Source organism: Anneissia japonica, unplaced genomic scaffold (genome assembly GCF_011630105.1).
Source record: "Anneissia japonica isolate Jap-2015-1 unplaced genomic scaffold, ASM1163010v1 scaffold7766_len575116_cov191, whole genome shotgun sequence".
Lineage (NCBI taxonomy): Eukaryota > Metazoa > Echinodermata > Crinoidea > Comatulida > Comatulidae > Anneissia > Anneissia japonica.
Window position 1 is genome coordinate 323611 of NW_022694700.1, and position 22517 is coordinate 346127.

At 32.7% G+C, this 22517-nt stretch overlaps 2 protein-coding genes across 3 annotated transcripts in view; one reads left to right on the forward strand and one right to left on the reverse strand.

Annotated features, from left to right (window-relative positions):
* The window catches only part of LOC117101168 (manganese-transporting ATPase 13A1-like), a 21805-nt gene extending 4749 nt beyond the window's left edge, over positions 1 to 17056 (reverse strand). Inside the window, exons 1-21 of the mRNA XM_033241052.1 lie at positions 16779 to 17056; positions 15127 to 15216; positions 14268 to 14455; positions 12571 to 12690; positions 12166 to 12274; positions 11292 to 11468; positions 9495 to 9624; positions 9022 to 9077; positions 8255 to 8381; positions 7598 to 7735; positions 6912 to 7032; positions 6166 to 6320; positions 5569 to 5744; positions 4882 to 4992; positions 4331 to 4456; positions 3902 to 4010; positions 3493 to 3602; positions 3035 to 3127; positions 2419 to 2515; positions 1223 to 1296; positions 327 to 452 (exon numbers count right to left, since the gene is read on the reverse strand). Of these exons, the coding sequence (XP_033096943.1) occupies positions 327 to 452; positions 1223 to 1296; positions 2419 to 2515; positions 3035 to 3127; positions 3493 to 3602; positions 3902 to 4010; positions 4331 to 4456; positions 4882 to 4992; positions 5569 to 5744; positions 6166 to 6320; positions 6912 to 7032; positions 7598 to 7735; positions 8255 to 8381; positions 9022 to 9077; positions 9495 to 9624; positions 11292 to 11468; positions 12166 to 12274; positions 12571 to 12690; positions 14268 to 14455; positions 15127 to 15216; positions 16779 to 17033 (2688 nt within the window). The 5' untranslated portion in view covers positions 17034 to 17056. The remainder of the gene's footprint in view (positions 1 to 326; positions 453 to 1222; positions 1297 to 2418; positions 2516 to 3034; positions 3128 to 3492; positions 3603 to 3901; positions 4011 to 4330; positions 4457 to 4881; positions 4993 to 5568; positions 5745 to 6165; positions 6321 to 6911; positions 7033 to 7597; positions 7736 to 8254; positions 8382 to 9021; positions 9078 to 9494; positions 9625 to 11291; positions 11469 to 12165; positions 12275 to 12570; positions 12691 to 14267; positions 14456 to 15126; positions 15217 to 16778) is intronic.
* A 198-nt stretch (positions 17057 to 17254) lies between these two features.
* Positions 17255 to 20204, forward strand: LOC117101169 (coiled-coil-helix-coiled-coil-helix domain-containing protein 5-like). Of its 2 annotated transcripts, none has more exons than XM_033241054.1 (4): positions 17255 to 17329; positions 18218 to 18358; positions 18945 to 19152; positions 19767 to 20204. In XM_033241054.1, coding segments are annotated over exons 1-3 (333 nt in total). In that variant the 5' UTR covers positions 17255 to 17327; the 3' UTR covers positions 19135 to 19152; positions 19767 to 20204. The 2 variants fall into 2 exon arrangements, with proteins under 2 accessions (XP_033096945.1, XP_033096944.1); XM_033241053.1 differs by having other exon boundaries at positions 18945 to 19114.
* The last annotated feature ends 2313 nt before the right edge of the window (positions 20205 to 22517 follow it).

Genomic DNA, 22517 nt, shown 5'->3' on the forward strand with positions numbered 1-22517 from the left:
GCATTCAAGATTGAGTGGAATGCAGGTTTTTTAGTTTGTAAAGAGCATGCAGCAGAGCAAAGCCTATACAGTAGGTTATGAGTCTGATTAAAGGGCTGTGGGGCCTAAGGCTGTAACTGCAAGTGGGCCTAAATACTCTGTATTAAAAACCATAAAACCAGATTTTCTGTTATTTTTCCTGGGTTTCGGGGTGTCTATTTTTCCTCATTGGGGTCTGTGGGCCTGGGGCTGGTGCCCCAAAAAGCCACTATGTTAATCTGGCCCTGAAGTCAAGAGAGCCAACCTGCTTTAAGCAAGCAGAGAATGTTAACAACAGGTTAGCTTACTTTGCCCATTGTTAGATCTTCGCCTTTGGCTACGGCTCTACTCCTTGCAGCTTTTGTGATTATCTTACCACTTCCAGTCTTTTCACTGATTGCCTTAAGTCTTCGAGATTTACTATTTTCACTTGACTGTAGGGAAAGTAAAAAATAATAAATGTGAATATCTAGATTATTTATTATACTACTAAAGCTATGTTTACAGTGGGCGACTACTACAGCCAGGCTAATAAAAAGAGGCCAACTTTTTCAACTCAAATGCAAGCATAAATACAATATGTGAAATTTGGTTAAGATATATGAAAAGCCAATAAAGATGGAGATAAGATGTAATCCGTTATAGTATTTGGAAACAGCTTGACATTAGTTAAGATGAAATGTTTGAAATGGAATTCAAAGCCAGGAAGGGATGAATTTGATAATGGGATACATTTTAAGAGCAAGGTAAGTAAATGGTAATCTATATGATTTAAAGTTTAGATTACCAATGATAATGAAAGTGAAAGTTACATTATGTCTATATAGACTTCTTAAGTAAATCATCTAATTTTGTCAGTTAGTCTAAACATTGTTTAATTAAATAATATGATTATGTATGCTCAGCCTTAGACATATCTAATTTGATTTAAGTTTCTTTGAAAAACCATCCAACATTCAATTACGTAAATATTGGAAAAGAAATATGAATATCAAAATACAGTATAATGGGATTTTCTGTGATTAAAAATCAAAACATATTTGTGTCATAGTTATTTTTTCTTCTGGCTGGTTTGATATTCAGATTTCTAGGAACACACATAACATCTTTCAACCATAATATTTAAAAAATAGCAACACAAATGGTTATTATTATTGAACATACATCTGAATTCTTGATCCCATTATATAAAGGAATAACTCACCTCTTTTTCTTTTTCTTTCTCTTTCTTCTTTAAAGATGGAATTTTTATTGGTGAACTTGAAAGTAGAGCAACACCTAAAAACAAAACAAAAAAAATACATATAAAATTTCACAATATTTAATCAAAATGATTTTTTTTTCCCCTCAGGCTAATATATCTTTTTGTAGTGCCCTCACTACATTTCACTTCATTAAGAGAAAGCAGCTTAGTTCAGTCGGCTAATCTGGCGGTAGCCACTGTGTGTGTGCTGAACCGTGGAGATCTCTAGGTCTCCAGTTCAATTCCCATCACTGCCTCTCCTTGTGTTTCAGCTAGAGGGCTGAAATACAAGATACAATAGCGCACCGTCTTTCAGATGAGACGTTTAAGCCGTTGGTCCCGTGTGCATCTATGGCTCATGTGCACATTAAAGAACACAATACACTCTTCGGAAAAGAGTAGGGGATTGTCTCCCAGTGTGCTGCCCAAACACCACTAGAAGGACCCCATTGGAAATAAGTCTTCTTCTAGACCCTCGTAGGCTATCCTTGGTGTTTACACTAAATAAATCCAATCCATTGCCGCTATGCAAATAAATCTTATGTTCAACAACTTGAGCCCTGTCCAGACTATGTCATGTTCTTTGACAGAAAACTGTATGCCCATATATAGTCATGATGTGCCCATATATAGTTATGATGTGCCTATATATGGTCACGATGTGATATTGTCATGACAATATTTAGCCATTTCATTTTAAAATCTGGCCAGGGCTTTATGACCATGTAAGCACTTTTATTTTCTAGGCCTTTTCCATGTGGAATAAACTGCTAATTTTGTTACAAATTAAATACAGATTAATTTAATTTAAAATAATTTCATTATAATTTATATTCAAATTATTTGTCTTAATAAATCAAAATGTACAAAAATGATAACAATAGGAAAATTAAACCATAACGTTGAGTTTGCCTCACAATTACACAATCAAAATATTAGATTTAGAATTAAATTATCAAAAAAAAATTAAATAGCACAAGAATTATATCTTCTATTTCACCTCATTGCCCATTAGTTTTAACATGCTTAAATACTTGTGTTAGCCTGCTGATGTAATGTACTCTTTATCTATTTTATTTTGAGTGTAAATTTTGATTGCAAATTAAGAAATGTTGAACTGCAATGAAGGTGTCCTCTTCATCCTAGATTATACTTACCGCAATGAGCATGTCGTAGTGCGCCAACATCATTGGTACCGTCTCCACACATCAAAGTCACAAAGCCTAAACTCTTTAGAGTTGTTATCACAAATTCCTGTAAACAATTATAAAGCAAATAAAGTGAGGAATGAATGAAGAAAGGAATTCATTTAGGACTGCTACATTTAATAAATGAAACAATGGATATAGGGCAAGAATAATTGGATGAATGGATAAACGAAAGAATAAATGAATGAATGATTGAATGAATGCAAGAACTAACAATGAATGAATGAATTAATTAATATATATCTCGTACAAAAAATGAGTTGATTTATAAAGTACATGTATCTACTGCAATAGTGGTCAAGGTGCTCAAAAGTAAAACAATGGTTTAATAAAAGAAAGTATGAATGTGTAACTAAACAAATGCATGTATAGAAATAGTGTTCATCAAATGATTAATATTGCATATGTATGGATTTCAAAATTTACTAAAATATATCTGATAAAAGTGTTAACATCCTGATAGCTCAAACATTAGCTGTAAGGCTGTAAATCAACACAAAAGCTAAAATTACTAAGCATTAAATAAACAGAACCTTATAGAGAAGTTAAATTTCAAATGATTTACCTTCTGTTTTGGTGCAACACGAGCAAACACTGATATAGAGGGCAGTAGACGGTTAAAATATTTTGAATAAGTACTCTGCATTTCACTCAGTCCCTAAACAAACAAAAAAATACAAAAATACAACAAGTAATATATCTTATGATGAATACAGACTTCCATACCATATTAAATAAACCTAAACCTTATGTATAAAAAAGACATTTATTATTAGAACTTTTAAAATACTATCAAATCAAATTAATTTTTTTAAGAACATTAAGAATTAACTATTATCATCATTATTATAATAATCACTTTAATTATCATTCATATGATATATTATCATTAATATTATAAATAACATCATTACTATTTTATGTAAAAGTATAAATAATACTATCATTATCTTCATTATCATTATTATTATTAATAATGCAATCATCACTTGAATTATTCAACTTCAAAACGTGATATCATACCTCACCAGTGAGACAGAGGTCATACTTGTCAGTCAGTTCCTTACGACCTCCTTGAGGTATTATGGGTAATACAACAGATCCATCAATGGACTCCCAATGCCATTCTGAATCTGTATCAAAACATACACAAACAAATTGTATTAAGATACTCATCACACACATAATACACTGATTTTTGACAATATATTGACAACACTGGCTTTTGTAATTAATTTGAAAAATAAATCTCAGGACCAAAACCTTGTATAATTAGACATCAGAGCCTTCATGGCCTATTAAACACTTTTGCAGCAAATTTATACAATTTGATACAGGCAATACTGACTAGTATATGCATTGTAAATATACTGGAATACAATTGCTAAAAAGTACTGAAAAGAGAAGAATTAAGTAGTAGATTTTAACCTACCTATTGCATTTGGCTTAGTCAATATTAAGGTGTGACTTTTTCTTGTAAGAGCGAGTTCTTTAGCAACATGACATGCGGTCAGTGGATTATCTCCTGTTATCATAGCAACCTAAAGATTAACAACATAAATAATTATAATATATTTTTTCCATGTATATTCCCTTTCAGAGTTACTCTTGTTTGATTACAAGGGCTGTTTGGACCAGTATACTGGGATAACCCCCTACTCATCTTCAAAAAAATATACTGGGTTCTTTATAGTAAACATCAACTAATTGTGTACACTGGGCCTATATTTGGATAAAGACGATTATATAAACATAGAACCAGTGCTCATATTATGGCTGTCGGTTGCGGCACCCTTGACTAAAGGCTTAGCAATTCGACCCGCCATGTTTTCAAATATGTTGTTTTTATCGAAAGACTTACATAATGGGATGAGTGAAGGATGTCTTTGACAACTGCTTTTGAGTCTGACTTTAAAGGACATGAGATGATTACAAATCCTGCAAATATTAAATCTTTCTCAACATCATCACGAGACAATTCCCGCACCTGAAACAATAATAAAGAAAAGGCAATTTAGAACAAGATGAAGAAGCACGCTATGGCCTACCTTCTTGATAGTCAATGGACAACATCCTCCTTTTTCCTTCGCCATCTCTAAATAGCTCTATATCTGACTATTTGACAATAGCCTAGCTTCTTGTAACGAATGGTAATATCATTATCCTTTCTTTGCCATTTCTGAATACTGTAGTCAATGAACAAAAACCTTTCTTCTGCCACCTCTAAACTGCCACCTACCTGACTATTTGACAACTGGCCTAGCTTCTACTAGCTAACAGCCAATGTCATCATCGTTCCTTTGCCATATGTGAGCTGGCTTTCAGCTGACTATTTGGCAACTGGCCTAGCTCTTTGTAGTCAATGGAGAAAATATTGCTCTTTCCCTGGCAACATTCTAAACTGGCCCTTACCTGACTATTTGACAACTGGCCTAGCTTCTTGTAGCCCATTGACAGCACCCTAGCTCCTTCTCGAGCCATCTCTGAATGTACAGCATCATAATCATCTGGTACTTGAGTAAACTATTAAACAAAAAATGATATAAATATAATAGTCTGAAATCAATGAATGGCATTATGATATCAGCAAATATAATACATACAATAGCAATGATTGTGTTTTCATGGTGAGAAACAGTAACACTAATAATAATCATTATAAATTAATTGATTGATTGAATGAATGAGTGATGATTGATTGATTGATTGATTGATTGACTGGTTGACTGATTGATTGATTATATTTGATACTCATTCTATTTGAAACATCAATAACTTAGATTAAAGATAAATTACACATCAAGTCAGCTTATAAAATGCATAATAATATATAATTATATAATATAATTAATAATTAATAATAATAATTAATATTAATACATTAATATTAATATCTATATCAATATTAATATAATTAATAATTAATAATAATAATATTAATAATATATAATATATAATCATATATGCCGAGCAGTGAAGGCACGGCTTTAGACACATAATGAGACTTAGTCTATGTAGATCCTCTTGTGTGTATGTCTGTCTTGTGAAGGGATTACCACTAAGAAAAAAAATAATTACAAAAAAACCTAACTAATTTACCATTGGCTTCAGTGTTTCTGCAGCCCCTTTAACTGTTACCATGTAACTGCATTCTACACTTCCCTGCTCCTGCTTAGAGGCTATCACTGACATTCTCTTGAGGGCGCTAGAGAAATGGAATCTCTGGACTATTTTTAGAGGTTGACTCCTCATCCTTTGTGAGATGACCACATCCCCTACAATTGGAAGGTACAAGTTACTAGGAAAATAACATTCATCAAATGCACAAAATTTAGATGCCCTCATCATACATAAGAAAAAACACCATTCAACTTCACAAACATATTAATGGATGAACCAACCCTTGTGGTATTGGTGTTGTGCTTCAATAAAGTAATAAATGGTTTCTTTCATTATTACAAAATCTAGAAAATTTCATCAAGCGATAAATTAGACAAAATTCATCTGAAAGAAACCCTTTTATATAAAGAAACCCTTCATATTAAGAAACCCTACTAAGCAGAGGTCCATGTGCCTAGATTATGCATTTACATTCATACAAGTTTGTACACACAAAGAAAAATCTCGCTTTTTTGCTTGCTATATATTATTTAAGAGATTATGAAATACTTTATAGAAAGACTAAAACTTGCCTACCTTTGGTCAAGTTCCAATCAACAGCCGTCAACGTCGCCTTCTCTAGTGGATCTCCGACTAACATGTCATCAAGTTGGGCAAGTGCATGACAGGTGGCTAGTACCTGGTGGGTTTCCAGTGGTGCTTCAGCTATTGAACTAACTCTCTGCTTCCCCCTAAAAACATAAAAGGAATAAAACCTTTAAGTTTACAGAATAGTACAATTCTTAGGAGAAGTACCTACAGTACAAATGTTATATTAGTAGATCCTATATAGAAGAATCTACTATGCTAAGATTGCTAAGCATAGTAGTCAAAAACAGGCTCCCAGCGGGAGCATGTGTTGATGCCCTATACTGCCTTTACTGCATTATGTTTACTAAAAGTATCCACATGGGATTCGGTTAGCAGGAAATGTGTGGTGTCGTATTTTTTTTTAATGGCTTTTGTACAGTAATAAGGTACCTAAAGACGGCACATGACCCATCATACACCTCCACCAGATTTAACCTTTCCGCCATCTTTAACTGCCAGATCATAACATAGTGTCTTTGCCCCCAAGGGTGCATACAGTAGACACAAAAATGTTAATACTATGATTATTATCATTAGAAAATATTTTTTATAATTTTACAATCAATATTTTATATACACAACTAAAATCAACAATGCACTTTACAGCTACTAATTCTATTACTTTCAGTTCAATATTATTATTTTTTATTCTTATTGCTGAAGTAAATACATTACAATATAATAGTACTTACGGCAAACCTGCTATTCCTTCCACCACTAGCTGATCAGAGGTGAGTGTGCCTGTCTTGTCAAAACAACAGATGTCTATCTTACCAGCAAATGGTATACGAAACGGTTCAGTGCAAAACACACCTGTAGTACAAGAAAACATGCATGTTGTCACAGTTCATGAACAAAACAATGTAAGGTATAGGTCAGTATATTCAGCGGCGTATATTTAGGAGTCTAAAATTGGGGGCTGATGGGGAAGCGAAGGTAGAGTGGGCTCGGTGATGAGGTGAGGAGGTGCTATCTCGCAAAATAAGGTGATATGAGGGAATTTTTAACAACTTGACTATTTTTGGGAGGGAGGGACAGCGATTGGAGGGACGTGAGTATTTTTTTTGGATACGCCACCGAGTACAATTAATTACACATAATATTCTAAATATTTTTGTTTCTATTCCACATATTTTCTTTCTACTCAGACAAATATAAAATAAACACAATAAATAAAACAATAAATACAAATTATTATGAGTTTTTATACAACCTCATAAATTTATGACTGACTGAATTGATAAAATGATTGATGGAAATATTGAGTGGCTGAATGATTGATTGATAGAAAATTATACATCCATTATATATGCAGAAATTTATATTTTCTAAAGTAACTGTTCATTCCTGTAAACAGGGTATCGCTTCAAAAACTTACCAAATTTAGACAATGCCAACAAGGAAGAATTCACCGCCAGTGACAACTCAATCGGTAGCTCAGGTGGGACAACTGACGTGAGAATGAGGGTACACTCAAGGAACAGTTTGTATTTATTACGAGTTTCATCCTTGGTTCCTTAAAAAAAAAAGAAAAATAAGCACTGCTTTTATACAGCTTCATACTCAGTTTTAGCACTACATTTAAATGAGGATCAGCATTGAGCCGTACAAAAACAAGGGGTTTTCTAGCCAAGGATGGTAAGTGGGATGCATACAAAGGGATTTCAATAAATTTCAATGAACATAACAAAAAAACGCTTTCCATGCCCATTCCCATGTTACCTATTTCACGTATTCCTGTAGTTTTATAGGCTTAAAATAGGTTCTACATCATCGTAAATAAATGTTTATAAAGAAATGCTTGTTTCTTCATTGTATTATTTATTTATTTTAACACTGTATACATTGTGTTTAAAACCTGTTTCTCAGTGTTTCATAACACACAGGGAAATACATATTCTCAAATTAAGCACTGAGGCGCTTATTCGAGAGCGGTGTTTAACGAAAAAAATAATTATGATTGGTGCAGCGCTCATTCGAGAGTGGCGCTTATTCGAGAGCAGCACTTATTCAAGCATTTACGGTACTTCCCTACCTTCTATCCATACATAACTGGCAGCAGCAATGGCAAAGATCAGCAAGAATAGTATGAACATGAACGTTTCCAGATTGTTGGCAGTCACCCTCTTGACACCATACAAGATGGTCTTCAATAACTTACCCTAAGGATTTGATAAAGGGAAGAGTTAAGCTACTAAACCTTGGGTAGATATCGTATGTTAATAGTTTGAGATTTGTATAAACCTTCCTAGGTTATGCATTCATGTGTCTCAAAATCATTTATCAGATCCAGTAACATGCTTGTGTTTCAACTGTCTTTAGACTTCGTTACTTTTCTCTTTTAGTTTTGCCTTGAACATCTAACGTTTAAGTTATCATTTAAAAACAGTGTTGTCACACTTGAAATTTGCATTTTTTTATATTATGTTTTGTCAGAAATGGTGTTTTTGATCAGAACAGAGAATTTGAAATTAATTTATGTCAGGAATAGTGCAGAAATCAATTATTTTGTAGTCCATAGTCAATAGTCAGATCACAGTAAATAGTCAAGAGAAAGTCAAAGGTACTGTATGTTTAAATTATTGACTCAGACTTCTACAGGACAAAAAGCTTATACTATCCACTGCCAACCATCCAGGGACTAACTGATGTAATGTAACATCATATGCAACACAATTAAGTTGGATTGCTCTGATTCAGTGAACATAAATTTCACTCACTAATTAATAGCAGTAGCAGTGCTACATGTGCTGTAGCAAAAATGCTGTAAACAATCTGAATAATTTTGACACTCTCTCTTACCTGAGATGTATTGAAACCAGTTCTCAGGACATATGCAATACAGCCATTATCACCAGCTGAATAAAAAAAATTAAATAATATAATACATATATAATACATAGGCCTTTCCATTGCCACACTCAGTATATGTCACATTGAAGGGTTGTTCCCGCTCTTTCATTGCCGTATGATCTTTCAGTGGTTATTAAACTCCTATGCTACATGCCTATCCGGGGCTTGCCTGTTCCCTTCGCTACCCACTCTCTTTGCTACTGCTTGAGGTCACCCGATATATTTGTAACATCCAAGGATACTACATCCAGGGGTTAAAACAGGGGCTACACGCTGTCTTGCTAAGACAAAACATGTTATATATTATGGATGGCCACAATTTTGTTTATAAAACACTGAACGTGAAGTACTATATCGAACTACTAAGGCTCATTTATTTTCAGAAAATTGTTGATAAAGTCGCACAACTTTTGACTACGTACATTTTAATCCTGGGGATGTCTTTCCTGGGGGTGTGTGCTGGACCACTTTAGTACCACCAAATATTACATGCAGTCTGCTGTCCACAGAGACATCCAGAATATGGTCAGCCTCAATATTTTCCACTGGTTCCTAATTTATAAAAAAAGATAATTTTCTTAGCTGATATATATATTGTAATCCTTGGAACGGTCAGTAACACCAAACATGTAAAATGATAACCAGAATGCATTCCATAGAGCGCATACCTCTGTTCTTTGCCCTTTGCCTTGATACCGAATAATACATTTATGGGCCATTCTATTATTCTGTCTTATGCATTGTTTTTTCCACATTTTTGTGACCTTGATCTTTGACCTTTTCACCACAAAACTGAATACTGTACATTTTCCTTGGATTATTATATACTTTACTTATATTATTATAAATTTTATGACGATTCATTCATTAGAACTTTTTTAGTGAGTGACAAAATATGAAAATCTGGTACATGATTGAAAGTATTATAAAATCGGTTATACCTTCATTATTATCCATATTTGGCGATGTCAAGCCAAAACGGTCGGAAGTCGCTAAGACGATTTTAAGATATAAAGGCAAAACAATAGACAAGGTCAAATTTGCTCATTTTTGTGTTTCATTAAAAACATGTATATTAAGTATCTAAGAATAGGATTCAAATAATATTTCGCACATTTAAGTACCAAAAATACTGTAAAACGGAACCCGGAAGTATGAAAAACGAAGGCAAATCATCGTTTAAAATACTCACGAAATTACAGTTTTTTTCAATCGTGTTCCGGGGTCAAACTCGTGTCAAGTTTGATATCGTTGGAAAGCTTAGAATGTCAGCTACAATTTTGATTGGTCAGTTCATCCTGGTTGTTTAACCAATCAAAACAGTCGTTTTGGTACTGTAAACAATTCGGAAGCGGCCTAGCAACAAACGGAAACACGCATGCTGATTGGTCTAATCCAGTCAGCTGACCATTTTTGGGGCGTGTCTAAGACCGCGTCGCTTGGGTTTTCGATGGAAGCGTCAGCAAGGTAGTAGTGCACGTTACATGTTTTCATCGAAGCTCGAAGTTCAAAGTTACTTGTTGTAATAATTATAAAACAATAATACTGTTTCTTTTACACAAGAAAGTTTGGTAGTACAGGTACATGCGAAATGGGCTATACTGTATAACACAGACTTGATAATGTTGACGACGAATAAAACGCGTTCTGTAATAGTTTAACGCACTGGTTTCAAGGTCGCAGTGTTCGATTTCCAGTGTTTACAGTAAAAACGACCATCACATTTGAATCCGTAATATCACATTTATTAATATATGTAAGTACATGAAACTTGGTACAGTTATAAAATACATTACGTAAAATGTTTCTGCGAAATTTCATTTCAATCGGTCAATGGTAACACTGCCGTTATTAAGGAAGTATCGAACACACCGAACACATGTGAGTGAGCTACACGCTGAGCGCACTGCCAGCAACTGGGCGTTATAAACATCAGTTTTATCGCCGTTTCTTCAAAGTAGTAACTGCTAACCTCGCGCTATATAAATCGGTATAAATTTAGAACTAAGTACAGTATCAGAATATAATAATTTTTTCACTGTTTTATTTATTATAATGTGATTATTCAGTTGATGGTTTTAAGTAAAAATTGGTTTTTCCGACTTCCGACTGTTTTTGCTTGACATCGCCACATATAGTCACATAGTCGCCTATAACTATAAACTGGAAATAAAATAAAACTCCAAAAGTATTGAGAATTAAACATAGAATATACAAACCTTCATTTGTGGCACTGACTCGCCTGTTAGCATGGACTCATCCACAATACAGGGGCCACGGAGGAGCAGCATATCGCATGGCACCGGATTCTCATTATGAGAACGTGTTATGGAGCAGATATCGCCCGGTAGCAGTTCGTCACTGAAGATTGGCCGCCATTTGCGATTACGATAAACCTAAAGAGACATGGCAAAATGAGTAGTTTGGAAATGATCATATTTGCTACACATGATATTTAATTGGTATATTTTTTATGAAAATAATGATTATGATGAATGATGATGTCACAAATCAGAAACTTGTGTTGCTCAAGCCTAAGTTTCTATATAAAAAAATTCTAGTCTGTTTTTTTTTTTTTTTTGCCAAAATAGATATTGTTTTTAGCAATAAAGAGCCCAACATACTTGTATGATCTTTTCAAAAATCTGTTTTCGTAGCTTTAAATCTCAAATCAAGGATTCAAAATACAAGGAGCCCAGGGAGTGATGGCAGTGCTGATGTAAGAAAGGTTATGATTTTGGCACCTCTAGATGCCCAAAAAGGCACTCTCAGACTTCTGTGTCTGAGGCTGCATTTCTGAATTAGCCTCACTCAAACTAAATTATAAAAAAAAAAAAAAAAAAAAAATTTAGAGAAAAAGAGAAAATTATATTGAAATTTAAGTCTGAGAGTCCCATTTCTGGCCATCTTGAGGTGCCATAATCATAAATTTTTTTTTAGATCCCTCCAATGTGAACGTCCCTCCCTACTTTGAATTCTTGGATCTGCTGCAGATTTCCAAGAATTGACTTCCACCTTGGGATCTTGAATTAATAACTTGGCATCTGCCTATCTGAGTTTTGTACTTGTCTAAGTTGAATCTGTCATCCTCACCTGTATCATGTATGGTTTATTGCCCATTTTCCTGATCTCGGCCAGATTCCTCATCTGCTGTTGAACCAACGTTGCCTCAAACATGACAAGCATAATTAAAGTGAACACACTGATGAGGAGGAAAACAAAGCAAGCCACTTTTACCGGAAGGGTGGATATAAAATGAGAGGCTCTTAGAGCCTTGTGTTAACTTTTTGGAAAAAATTATTTTTAGGTTGCATATGCTTTATCCTCTAAATACAGTAAATGTCATGGAAGACAATTATTACTGTGATTGGATATGGTAAATCTTGTACCCATACATTTACTATTATCCTGAAGTTAAATATCATTATGTATAATAAATTTTAACCACAATACCCAAAATTTAGACAGCATCTTAGCCAAGCTGAAAGAATTTCCTACCTATAGTACCAATACTCATCCAAGCACCACAGACCAACACAAAAAACTTGAAATACAAAAAAGGGCGCAGTTGCACGTTCCTTAAATAGTTCCCAGAATTCTGGAGGCTCCATTGTTAGCCTAGAATATTAGAAAAACTTATTTACAATTTAAACTATATTCTGGAATTAAAATGACTCTGAATTGTGTCAAGGTTCATTGCATAAATAAGTAGGATAGGTACAAAGAAAAATAATGATGATAAAAATAATAGTTATATTGATAAAAATGCCAAGAATGAATATAATTCATAGTGATAATGATAGTAATGATGATATGATAATGGTATTAATAAAAAAAATATATTAATTGCAGTGGCGGACCATTAGGTAAATTGCAGGGTATGCTAGGTATTGGCATATCTAGGATTTGCGAGGGGCGTGCATGCCCCACCTGAAAAAAAATACTCGCCCATCAATTAGTTGACCCCACCCCCGCCAACATATCATGCTGAAGTATTTAAAAGTCACCTCAAATCACCTTATTTTGCAAGTTAGCCCCCTCACCTAATTACCGATCCAACACCTTTCCACCTCATCAGCTCCCTTCCATTTCAAGACCCCTACGCCTCTGATGCTAGGGCCTGCTAGTAGGTAAAGTTCATAAGCGTAATACTATATACAAAATCAGATTGTGTCCTATAGTCAAAATGCAAATGTATGTTATTTTTATTACCGGCATGGTATGTAGTAGTAATAATTCCTATTCCTGTATTTTAACAAATCTGAATTCAAAAAATAGTAATTCAAAATTTCTTCTATACCGGTCATATGTATGTAAATTTATTTAAACTTCAATCATTGAGATTCTTCCTATAGATAAAATACCCGATCGGCAGTGGAGGTCCCAATTTGTGAAAAGACCTTACGCACATACTCTTGGAAGCACTGCTTCCATTCCAGTGTTAAATTTGGCTATTCTGACGCCACCACATGGTAGTCACAATAGCAAATTTAAGTGTTGTAGGGTATGCTCCGACTCCCATTGGCTCACTGAATACATGATTGGCTAATATTGAAAACAAGCCATGCGGAAATTCTAAGCAGCTGAGAGTATGATGCGATAGGCCCGACTGTGACTTATCCTTGATACCAGAGTAGGCCAAACATTGAAAAACTCTGGTATTCCAATGAACTGTAGCAAAATTAAGGTTTATGTAGAAGATTTTTTTATTTTATTTGTTTGGTGTTTTTTTTTTTGTATTTGGGTATGCACTGCATACTTTGCTTGCCTTGACGGTCCGCCACTGATTAATTGTAGTGAATCTATAAATGGTTTTCATTTTGTTAAAACCAAAGAGATCTCTTTGGTTCTAATAAATGGAAAACCATAGTTATCACAGAACTAGCTAAAATATTTCCATTATTTAATAGTGAATTCATTTCTGATAAAAATGATATGGAGATATTGATGATAATAATGAAAAATTAAAAAGTTGATGTTAATATAATTTGTAATAATTATCATAAAATAGTACTGATAAGGGCAAATAATGAATAGATTGGATGAGGACAATCACATTAAAAAAAAACTGGTTTAAGACAGGTGTACAATAGCAATGGCGACTGTCTTTTAGTAATAATATCATTTTAGTGTTTCTGTAAATGCAGATGCTGTGGCTGCTGCTGTTGTCGTTTCTATACACTCTCATCTCTTACTTGTTCAGACCAAATGTAGTTTTTGCAGTTTCCACTTCACTTTCGTCACTGTATCCCTTCCAATCTGCATAGTATCCCATGGAATGATCAATGGGAAACTCCACAGCTTGAAACTGCTTCTTCTCTTTAGAATCGTAGATATATTTTGTTTTTTGAAAATTGAACCAAACTTCATTTTTACCATCTCTCTGAAAGACAACAAAAATTTATTATGAAATTATCATTATTGTTATCACCATTATCTACTGTAACAAATTGTAATTACTTACTGCCAAATGTATCCAGTTCTAAATGTGCAGATTTGTAGCCAGTCTATTTAAGCACCATCTCATACACAATATTTTAGGTTTAATATTTCCTGCATACTTTTAGGGAATTAAAAAGGATCAATACTCTTTCTTTAATCGACTATCAAGGAATTAAAAAGTGGAGTCCAACTGCAAAAATCAAACCCAGTCCCTCAGACACTCAGTCTGCATAAAAATGGTATTCAATGAACAACTCAGCAAACTTAAAGATTAACTTAAAGAAACATATATAACTACAACACTATATAATTTTTTAGTAATTTTATATCATTTGATGCAAGGTCTCAAAAACAAAATGAGTCACATGTTGATTTTTGAATAAGTTAACCACACATGATGGTGAGACCTCACATCAAATTTAATTAAAATCATCATATTTTTTTGTAACAACATTGTCTATTAATCAGAAGCCATTTTCTTTAACACAGGAATTACTAATGTCAAAAATCTACTATCATACACTCCGATGACTTGGTAAACAAAGGGGGGAAGATGACGGTCTACTAACATTGCTCTCTAACAAATGTTAAGTGTCATACAAGAGTCCTTACCGTTTCATTGTGAAGCTTAACAATTTCTGCAGAGCCATTGTTTGCCGTTGGTACAACCTTAATATATGTAGCATGAAAAGTGTCTTTTGCCTGAAAAATATACAGGAGTTGTTGTAAATAAGCACACAGCCAAAAAAGATCCTATAAATGGCTAATATCCTACACCATTGTTATCAATGACTAATTTTATAGAAGAGTCAAGCCCCAATCAAAGTCAATGCACTCTGCATCAGTAGAGTATACCGCAAAAAAAAAAAAAAAAAACCTTTCATTCATTTGAAAAAAATATGTGTAGGTGCAGATTTCTTTCAAAATGTTCATATATATTTCAGTCAAGATTAATTTTAATTAATTTTATTAGTTGCTCTCAACTAATCAGTCAAATGACAAAATTAACTGTATAGTTGGCAAATTGCTAATAAATAATAATTTTTATGTACAGTTAGTATATTTTTCCGTAAATGCTTGATGAGTAAATTTTTATTTATACAATAAACAGTACTTATTCAACAGTAGCATTTGGTTAACCAATGGCATGAAAATTAAATTGTATAGTGACATGATGTAAAAATAAAATGAGAGAATATTTAGAATTAAAATGCAAGACATTACTTTTCCAACATTTCATTACATTAACCTGTTGCGTAACTAGGGGTTTTTATAATTTGTTAATACATTGTTAAAAGATGATTTAATCAAGTTGGAAATTGTGGTTTTCTTTAAATGTCTTAATAATTTAATGGCTACTCTGAGTATATCACTTTTTCATTTTTAGAAGTCGCATTTTAATTCTGAGAATTATATTATATATCATATAATTTTATATATTGTGTTAACTTATTTCTGTTTTTCTAGGTATGGATTAACAACCTTTTGAGCCATAGCAATTTTAATTGCACTTTTGATAATCCTTGAAAGTATACTACATACTCTAAGTAACAAAATGCACGTGATCGTGTCGGGATTCAATATTTTGACATTAATTATGTCATCATTCCTGATGATGACATTAATGTCGAAATATTGAATCCTGACATGATAGCATGCATTTCGATACTTGGAGTATGTATACTATCTTATCTGAGATTAATCAGTGGACCTTTCGGTTAATCCTTGCTTCCTAGATTTACAGTTTTCTGTAATATCAGTTTTTGTTACTTTTTGTTTAATTTTTACTGTGTATGTGCCAATTGTATTGTGATTTTTATGAAAAGCTAAATAAAGAACCAATGAATGATCATTAGAATTGAATTTTACAGATTATTATCATGAGATTGAGGATTTGAAACTTGGTTTTAATTACTTATGTTTATCATTACAAAGTTATGTTTCAGAGTTCTATTCTAGGCTTAGCTAGGCCTCAACTCAATAATATTAATAACACTAGGCTACTGTTAATAATGTTTTATAATATTTATCATTTTTATTAATAAATATATAAAATAATAGGCCCTAGTAGGCCTACTAGGCCTATATATATTAATTTTTTAAACTGTGTCAAATTGTTACACCACCAGCATATGTGGATTTCATTAGGACAATAACAACCATTCACAATTAAGAATTAAACAATTGTAAAAGATGAAGGAGAATTCAGTAAACAATCTAGGCCTAGGGCCTAGGCCTCCCGGCCTAAACACAGCGTAGCCTACCTTCGCACATGTAAGGAAGCTCCGCACATGAACCGACCAATGACAAAACAAGCAAACCAGAATTTGCAAACAGCCGATCCCGGCTACTGCGATCATTCCAGCCTCAAAATACTCATTTATTCCATAAATAAATACTAAACAATAAAACCAACAAATATATATTACAGCAAAAGGGGCTACATAACCATGGAGAATTGTAGGGCGTAAAATTACAGGAGTAAGGCTAGCTATTACATCGTCTACGGAGGATGCCATCTTGGATAATATTGAATCTTTAACTTGCTAATATTTATAAATTTACATATATTACATTATTTATACTAACGCACATACAAGCATAAACAGGCGCCCATAAACACTCATTTAAAATTAAGTTTATATTTTGTTTATTCTAATTTAGTGTATTATTTAGAATAATTTCATTTATAAAGTTTTAAATTACAGAAGGTTAGGTAGCCTAATAAACATTGTTTACATATGCCCCCAACGCTGAGGGCGAGCTCGAGAAACATTTTAAATTTTCAATTTGAATTTTTTTAGATTTTAAATATGTAAGTTAGTTAAACATATGGTTGTTGTTTGTTTTGTTTTCAGAATAATACATTGCTTAAATTTTCAAGTTGTTCATGTTAACTTAAGGTTTTTTTTAATTTTTCTAGGCTGTTATATTCGTCTTGCCCAAGCCATTTTGGGATGTGAAAATGAATTATTCCCCCTGTAGTCAGGATTTTACAGAAAGAAGGAAGTGATCCTACATTTTACAATTGATTGAAATTAAAATAGTGGTTAACACCTAGTAGGTAATTAAAATTCGAGGGTGATAACTCTTTAAAAAGGCTTTGGTACCTTTAGTTATTGTGAAATGTGCATAGGCCTGGCCTATAATTTATTAATTAACTTTTAATTGAAATTAATAAAATAGGGCGAGTAGTCCCAACTCATATTTAATTTTGTTTTTGCTGCTTTTTTTTTTAAATGTTGTTTTGATTATTGTTTTTGTGGTATTGGTGGTTAAGACGCATGCTTTACAATCCCAGGTTCCTGGGTTCAAATCCTGTGAGACCACGGATTTGATACTACAACATTAAGGAAGCATGTAGTTTTTACTGTAGGACCTAGGCCCTAGAGCATCATTAATTCATCCATAAGTATCCGCTGACTATTATTATTATTATTATTAATTATTAATTATTATGTATTATTATTACTCTTGTATTGTTAGTTTTACTCTTATTATTATATTACTATGTATTATTATTATTATTATTATTATTTATTATTATTATTATTATTATTGTGGTGGTAGTGGTATTATTATTATTATTATCGTCGCTATCATTATAGCTATTATTATTGCTATTAATATTATTTTTGTTGTATTGTTATTTTTATTGTTATTATAGTAGGCCTACCTATCAATTATTGTTGTTATTATTAAGGGAAGCGATCGTGAACATTATAACAAAATACTGTGGTGAGGAACTTGATAATTATGGAAGGTGTGTGACAGAAAACCCATCATCTTGGCAAAATGACTGTGATGATCTGAAAAACAAGGCCACTCACTGCTCTTCACAACAGTATGTTGAAAACTACAATTCAAATATTCTCCTTTATGATCTTCAACATACAGTAATTAATTTTTTTTTTTAAATATTGCAAAGTGTATGTTTCTATAAGCTCTTTTCGAAAATGTTCTTAGTGCGTGATGTTTTTTTTTTATCACATCAGTCTATGCAATTTATTAAAGAATATACAGTAGGCCTTTCTATGGATTTACTGTACAGTATTTAATTAGAATAGTTTGTAGAAAAGACACTAGATTAAGAAATGTTTTAATGTAATGTTCTTGGTTTAGTATTCATAATATTTGCAATAAAAATATGTATAGGTGTAATTTTTGCCCTACCTAACGTGGAAATGTACTAAATATTCAGTACGTGTGAAAACAATTGCGAAATCGCAAGTTGTTCTCGGGTGGGACTCCACGGCGAACATAGCCTCCTGGAAGCCCTGTAGTTTTTAGCCTACCTTTTACCTAGTAAATTATTTTACAATTGGTGGGGTGAAGTAGATGAAGTATATTTTTTACAACGGTCGCCGCCCAACAAGTGTTATTTGTAATATCTTTTTATTTTTTATTTTATTTTTTTTTTAAATATATAGCCCAGCAGTTAAACGGATCAATCGAGAATGCGCCAACAGTTTCAAAGAATATGACACATGCTTAAACACACACCCGCAAGATGTCCAGCAGTGTGTATCCCAGCTGGAAGAATTCTTGAAATGTGCTGAACGATCATCACAACGTATAGAAAATGCTGTCCTTGAGAAAAGTATGAGAGATGTTTATTGAATATAGACAGTAAAAAAGGTTAATTTTTGTTATTTGTAATTTGTATTTAATGGGTTTTTAAGGAAAGGAGTAAGATTGCTGAAGAAACTTATGCAAAATTACGGCAAAAGTTGTTACAGAGAGTCACCTTTTATTTTAACATGGCAAGACTTACACAAATACTGAGCTGGTATACTGATTCCTACACAATGTGTGCAACAATAAGTTTTGGAGACGACCCACACTCACTAAATTTTTGAAAATTAAATTTTAAAAAAATGATAGGGGAAAATGGAAACTGTAATTAAATTTAAGTTTTATTTATTATATTTTGGGGGTGGGGGGAGGAATGGTGCAATTTCGGGCCATCTGCAGGTGCCACAGAGATAATAATTCTGTTCCAGTGTCATCGTGGGGCTGAGTTAATCTGTTCCCTTGGTCTATAACATTCCCTCCCTGGACTATTTCAAATACTTGGTACCGCCACTTAGAGCTGGTATGGTTCTCAGTAATATTTAGGGAAATAATAATTCCATGATGTATAAATTACATTTTTCCAACAGATTTGATTGTGATCAGTAAACTGAATATTTTTGTAGTTTGATTATTCATCCTTTTAATTGTTTTGTAACGGCAAAAACTCTGTTTTCTAGGTGAAATAAGATGAATCCGTGTAGGCGATGTGTTTACAGATACCACCGACCAGTAACTCAAGAGGAGTGATGACATACAATTAATATCAGTCGTAAAAACAATAGGATTGGAGCTTTGTTCCAATCCAACTAGGCTACATAGTGATGTGGATGAGAAAAACGGAAGGAAGATGAAGACTGTAACTGTGTAAAGAGAAAGCAACCGATTCAATCAGGAATTTGATTAAATTAATCGTAAAAATAGCGTCATATATTCAATAATGTGATTTCATTTTCTATTACTGAAAAATATGAAATGCAAAAAAAAGTAAAAGTAAATACTATATAAATAAATAAATATATTTATATCTGGAACTAAATATGTCTTAATGTTATTTATTGGTGGACTAACGTACAGTAATTCAATCATAATAAAAGGTGTTTTCTTTTCAAATGAAATCAGGAGCAAATTCAATTTTTTGAACCATTATTATTATTTCATTGGGCCTACGTATACTCCCCGATTTTATTTTATTTATTTATTTATTTATTTTTTTTTTTTGGAAAAATAAAACTACGTGGAATGATAGTAAAATATTGTCAACAGATATGACATAAGAAATTGTTAGAACAATGAAAATGTAAGATTTAATTTCCAAGTGCGTCCAATAAGACTTCGTGAAATCACAGAAGAGCAACTGTTTTTGTTCTTTGTTTCTGAGACTGTAAGCGTAATACCCAATTGCTTTGTTATCCAAGCCCAAATACTACCGTGGTTAAAAATTCAGTATGTCACAGTAATTGATCGCTGCGTGGAGTATCACTTCTCCATTGACTCTTCCTCATTGATTTCGTCTGTACATTAATATATACGAATAGGAAATAAAGGCGGCGCAATAGGAACAAATCTGTTGGAATCTTTGTTATAATGTTATAATTACAGTTATTAGTCGTTGGCATCTGTTCAAGTAAAATATCGGATGGTCAAACACAACATTTAAGGTTTTTACAAAAATGAATGGCATGGATTGGGAAATGTAAAATTTAAAAAAAAAGTATATAGCGGACCTACTAGAATAGATAAATTAATTAAGCCTTAACTTGGTTTTGAACGATTTTCTTATGATAGGGATATCCACGGATGAGGGCGTTTGAGAAAATCACGTTTACACATAGTTTCAGAATAACAACAATAATACATTAATAGCAACAAGAAGAATAATAATATGACACATACTAATATGACAAATTATTGTCATATTTTATATTTTTATTGTTTCAAAAAAGCATTTTATAATAACATATATACCAAATAATCTTTACTAGTTTCAACTGCTATCGCATGTTCCAGGGCTGATGCATTCCCTGCGTATTTTTTCGCCAAAATAGTAGGCCTAAGTAAATGAAGTAAATGAAAAGTTAATGCTAATAATGTTCGATATTCGGCTTAAAATTGATTTCTTATATCTAGAAAAAACTCTATTTCGTAATTGAATGTCGATGATTATTCATGATATTTCATAATGAAATCAAAATGAAATCGTATTACATTCATATACATCTGTCGTTGTCTGGGAATTTGTCAAAAATGCTATTATTTACGTCACTCTCATTAGCACACGTATTTCAGCGTCTGAATGGAGTGTTAATTAATAATTAGTCATGAAGATTGATACGCACGCGACAATACCATAATATGGCCATGAAGGATTACAACTTATCAATAACGTTAAGTTATTTTATGACGTGTATAGATGGTGATGCGTTGTTAAGTGACGGGTTACCCATCATATTACTGATGTAGAACCCTTTTTTAAGGGGGTGCCTTCGGGAAAAAATGTCTCCTTAACAAAAGGGTGTCCTAAATAAGAGAACACATTTTTTATGGGGACCTACTAAAAAAAACAAATTCTCAACTTATGGGTTTTGGGTACGCAGTTATACAACTTTAAAATGCCATGGCATTTTTTTGTCATAAAAATGAGTTACAAAAAATACCTCCGTTTGTAAATATAATTTTTAGTGAATTTAGAATATATTTTCATAATAGAGAAAACATTTTAATTAAACCAAAATACCGGTAGTATATATTGCTTCATAATTATAATTCTAGTGCTATTATTAAAATGGTCAAATATTTTTTATTTACAATAATGAACGTCCTTATGAATGCATAATATACCATGGGTAGAGTTTTGACTGGGAATAGGATTCAGATATATTGAATTAAAATTTCATGAGGCCGGCATAAAAAAAACAAACAATACCTTGGCGCAAGGCAAAAATCTAAAATATTTTTGTTTATGGAACAACAGTATGCCATCAAACTCGCATTGGACACAGCCAACTGGAGAGATGGATTCTCACATCATGTCATGATTCAAGTTAAAAAAAAAAAAAAAAATACATTTTGATGGCCCTAAAATGTTGATTGGTCATTAATGACAAGTTTAAGAGCTGATTTGCCTTGTAAAATCAACACAATTGCATTTTCTTGTTAATAGGCTTACGCTAATATAGTAAGCCCAATAGTATTATAATGTCGGATAATTCAATTACATTTAAATGACTATTTGGAAAGTCGTTTGTATTAAGGCCACTCGTAGACCATGAGCTTAACTTAATAAGTATAATTTTTTAAAATGCAAAACGTCATTATTTCTCTTATCTACTGAGACACATGACTGATGATGACGTACAACGTTTAATTTCTTTGTATAAATGACATTACCAAGCATAGATTATGGTAAAGAGTTACGTATCTTCTCTCTG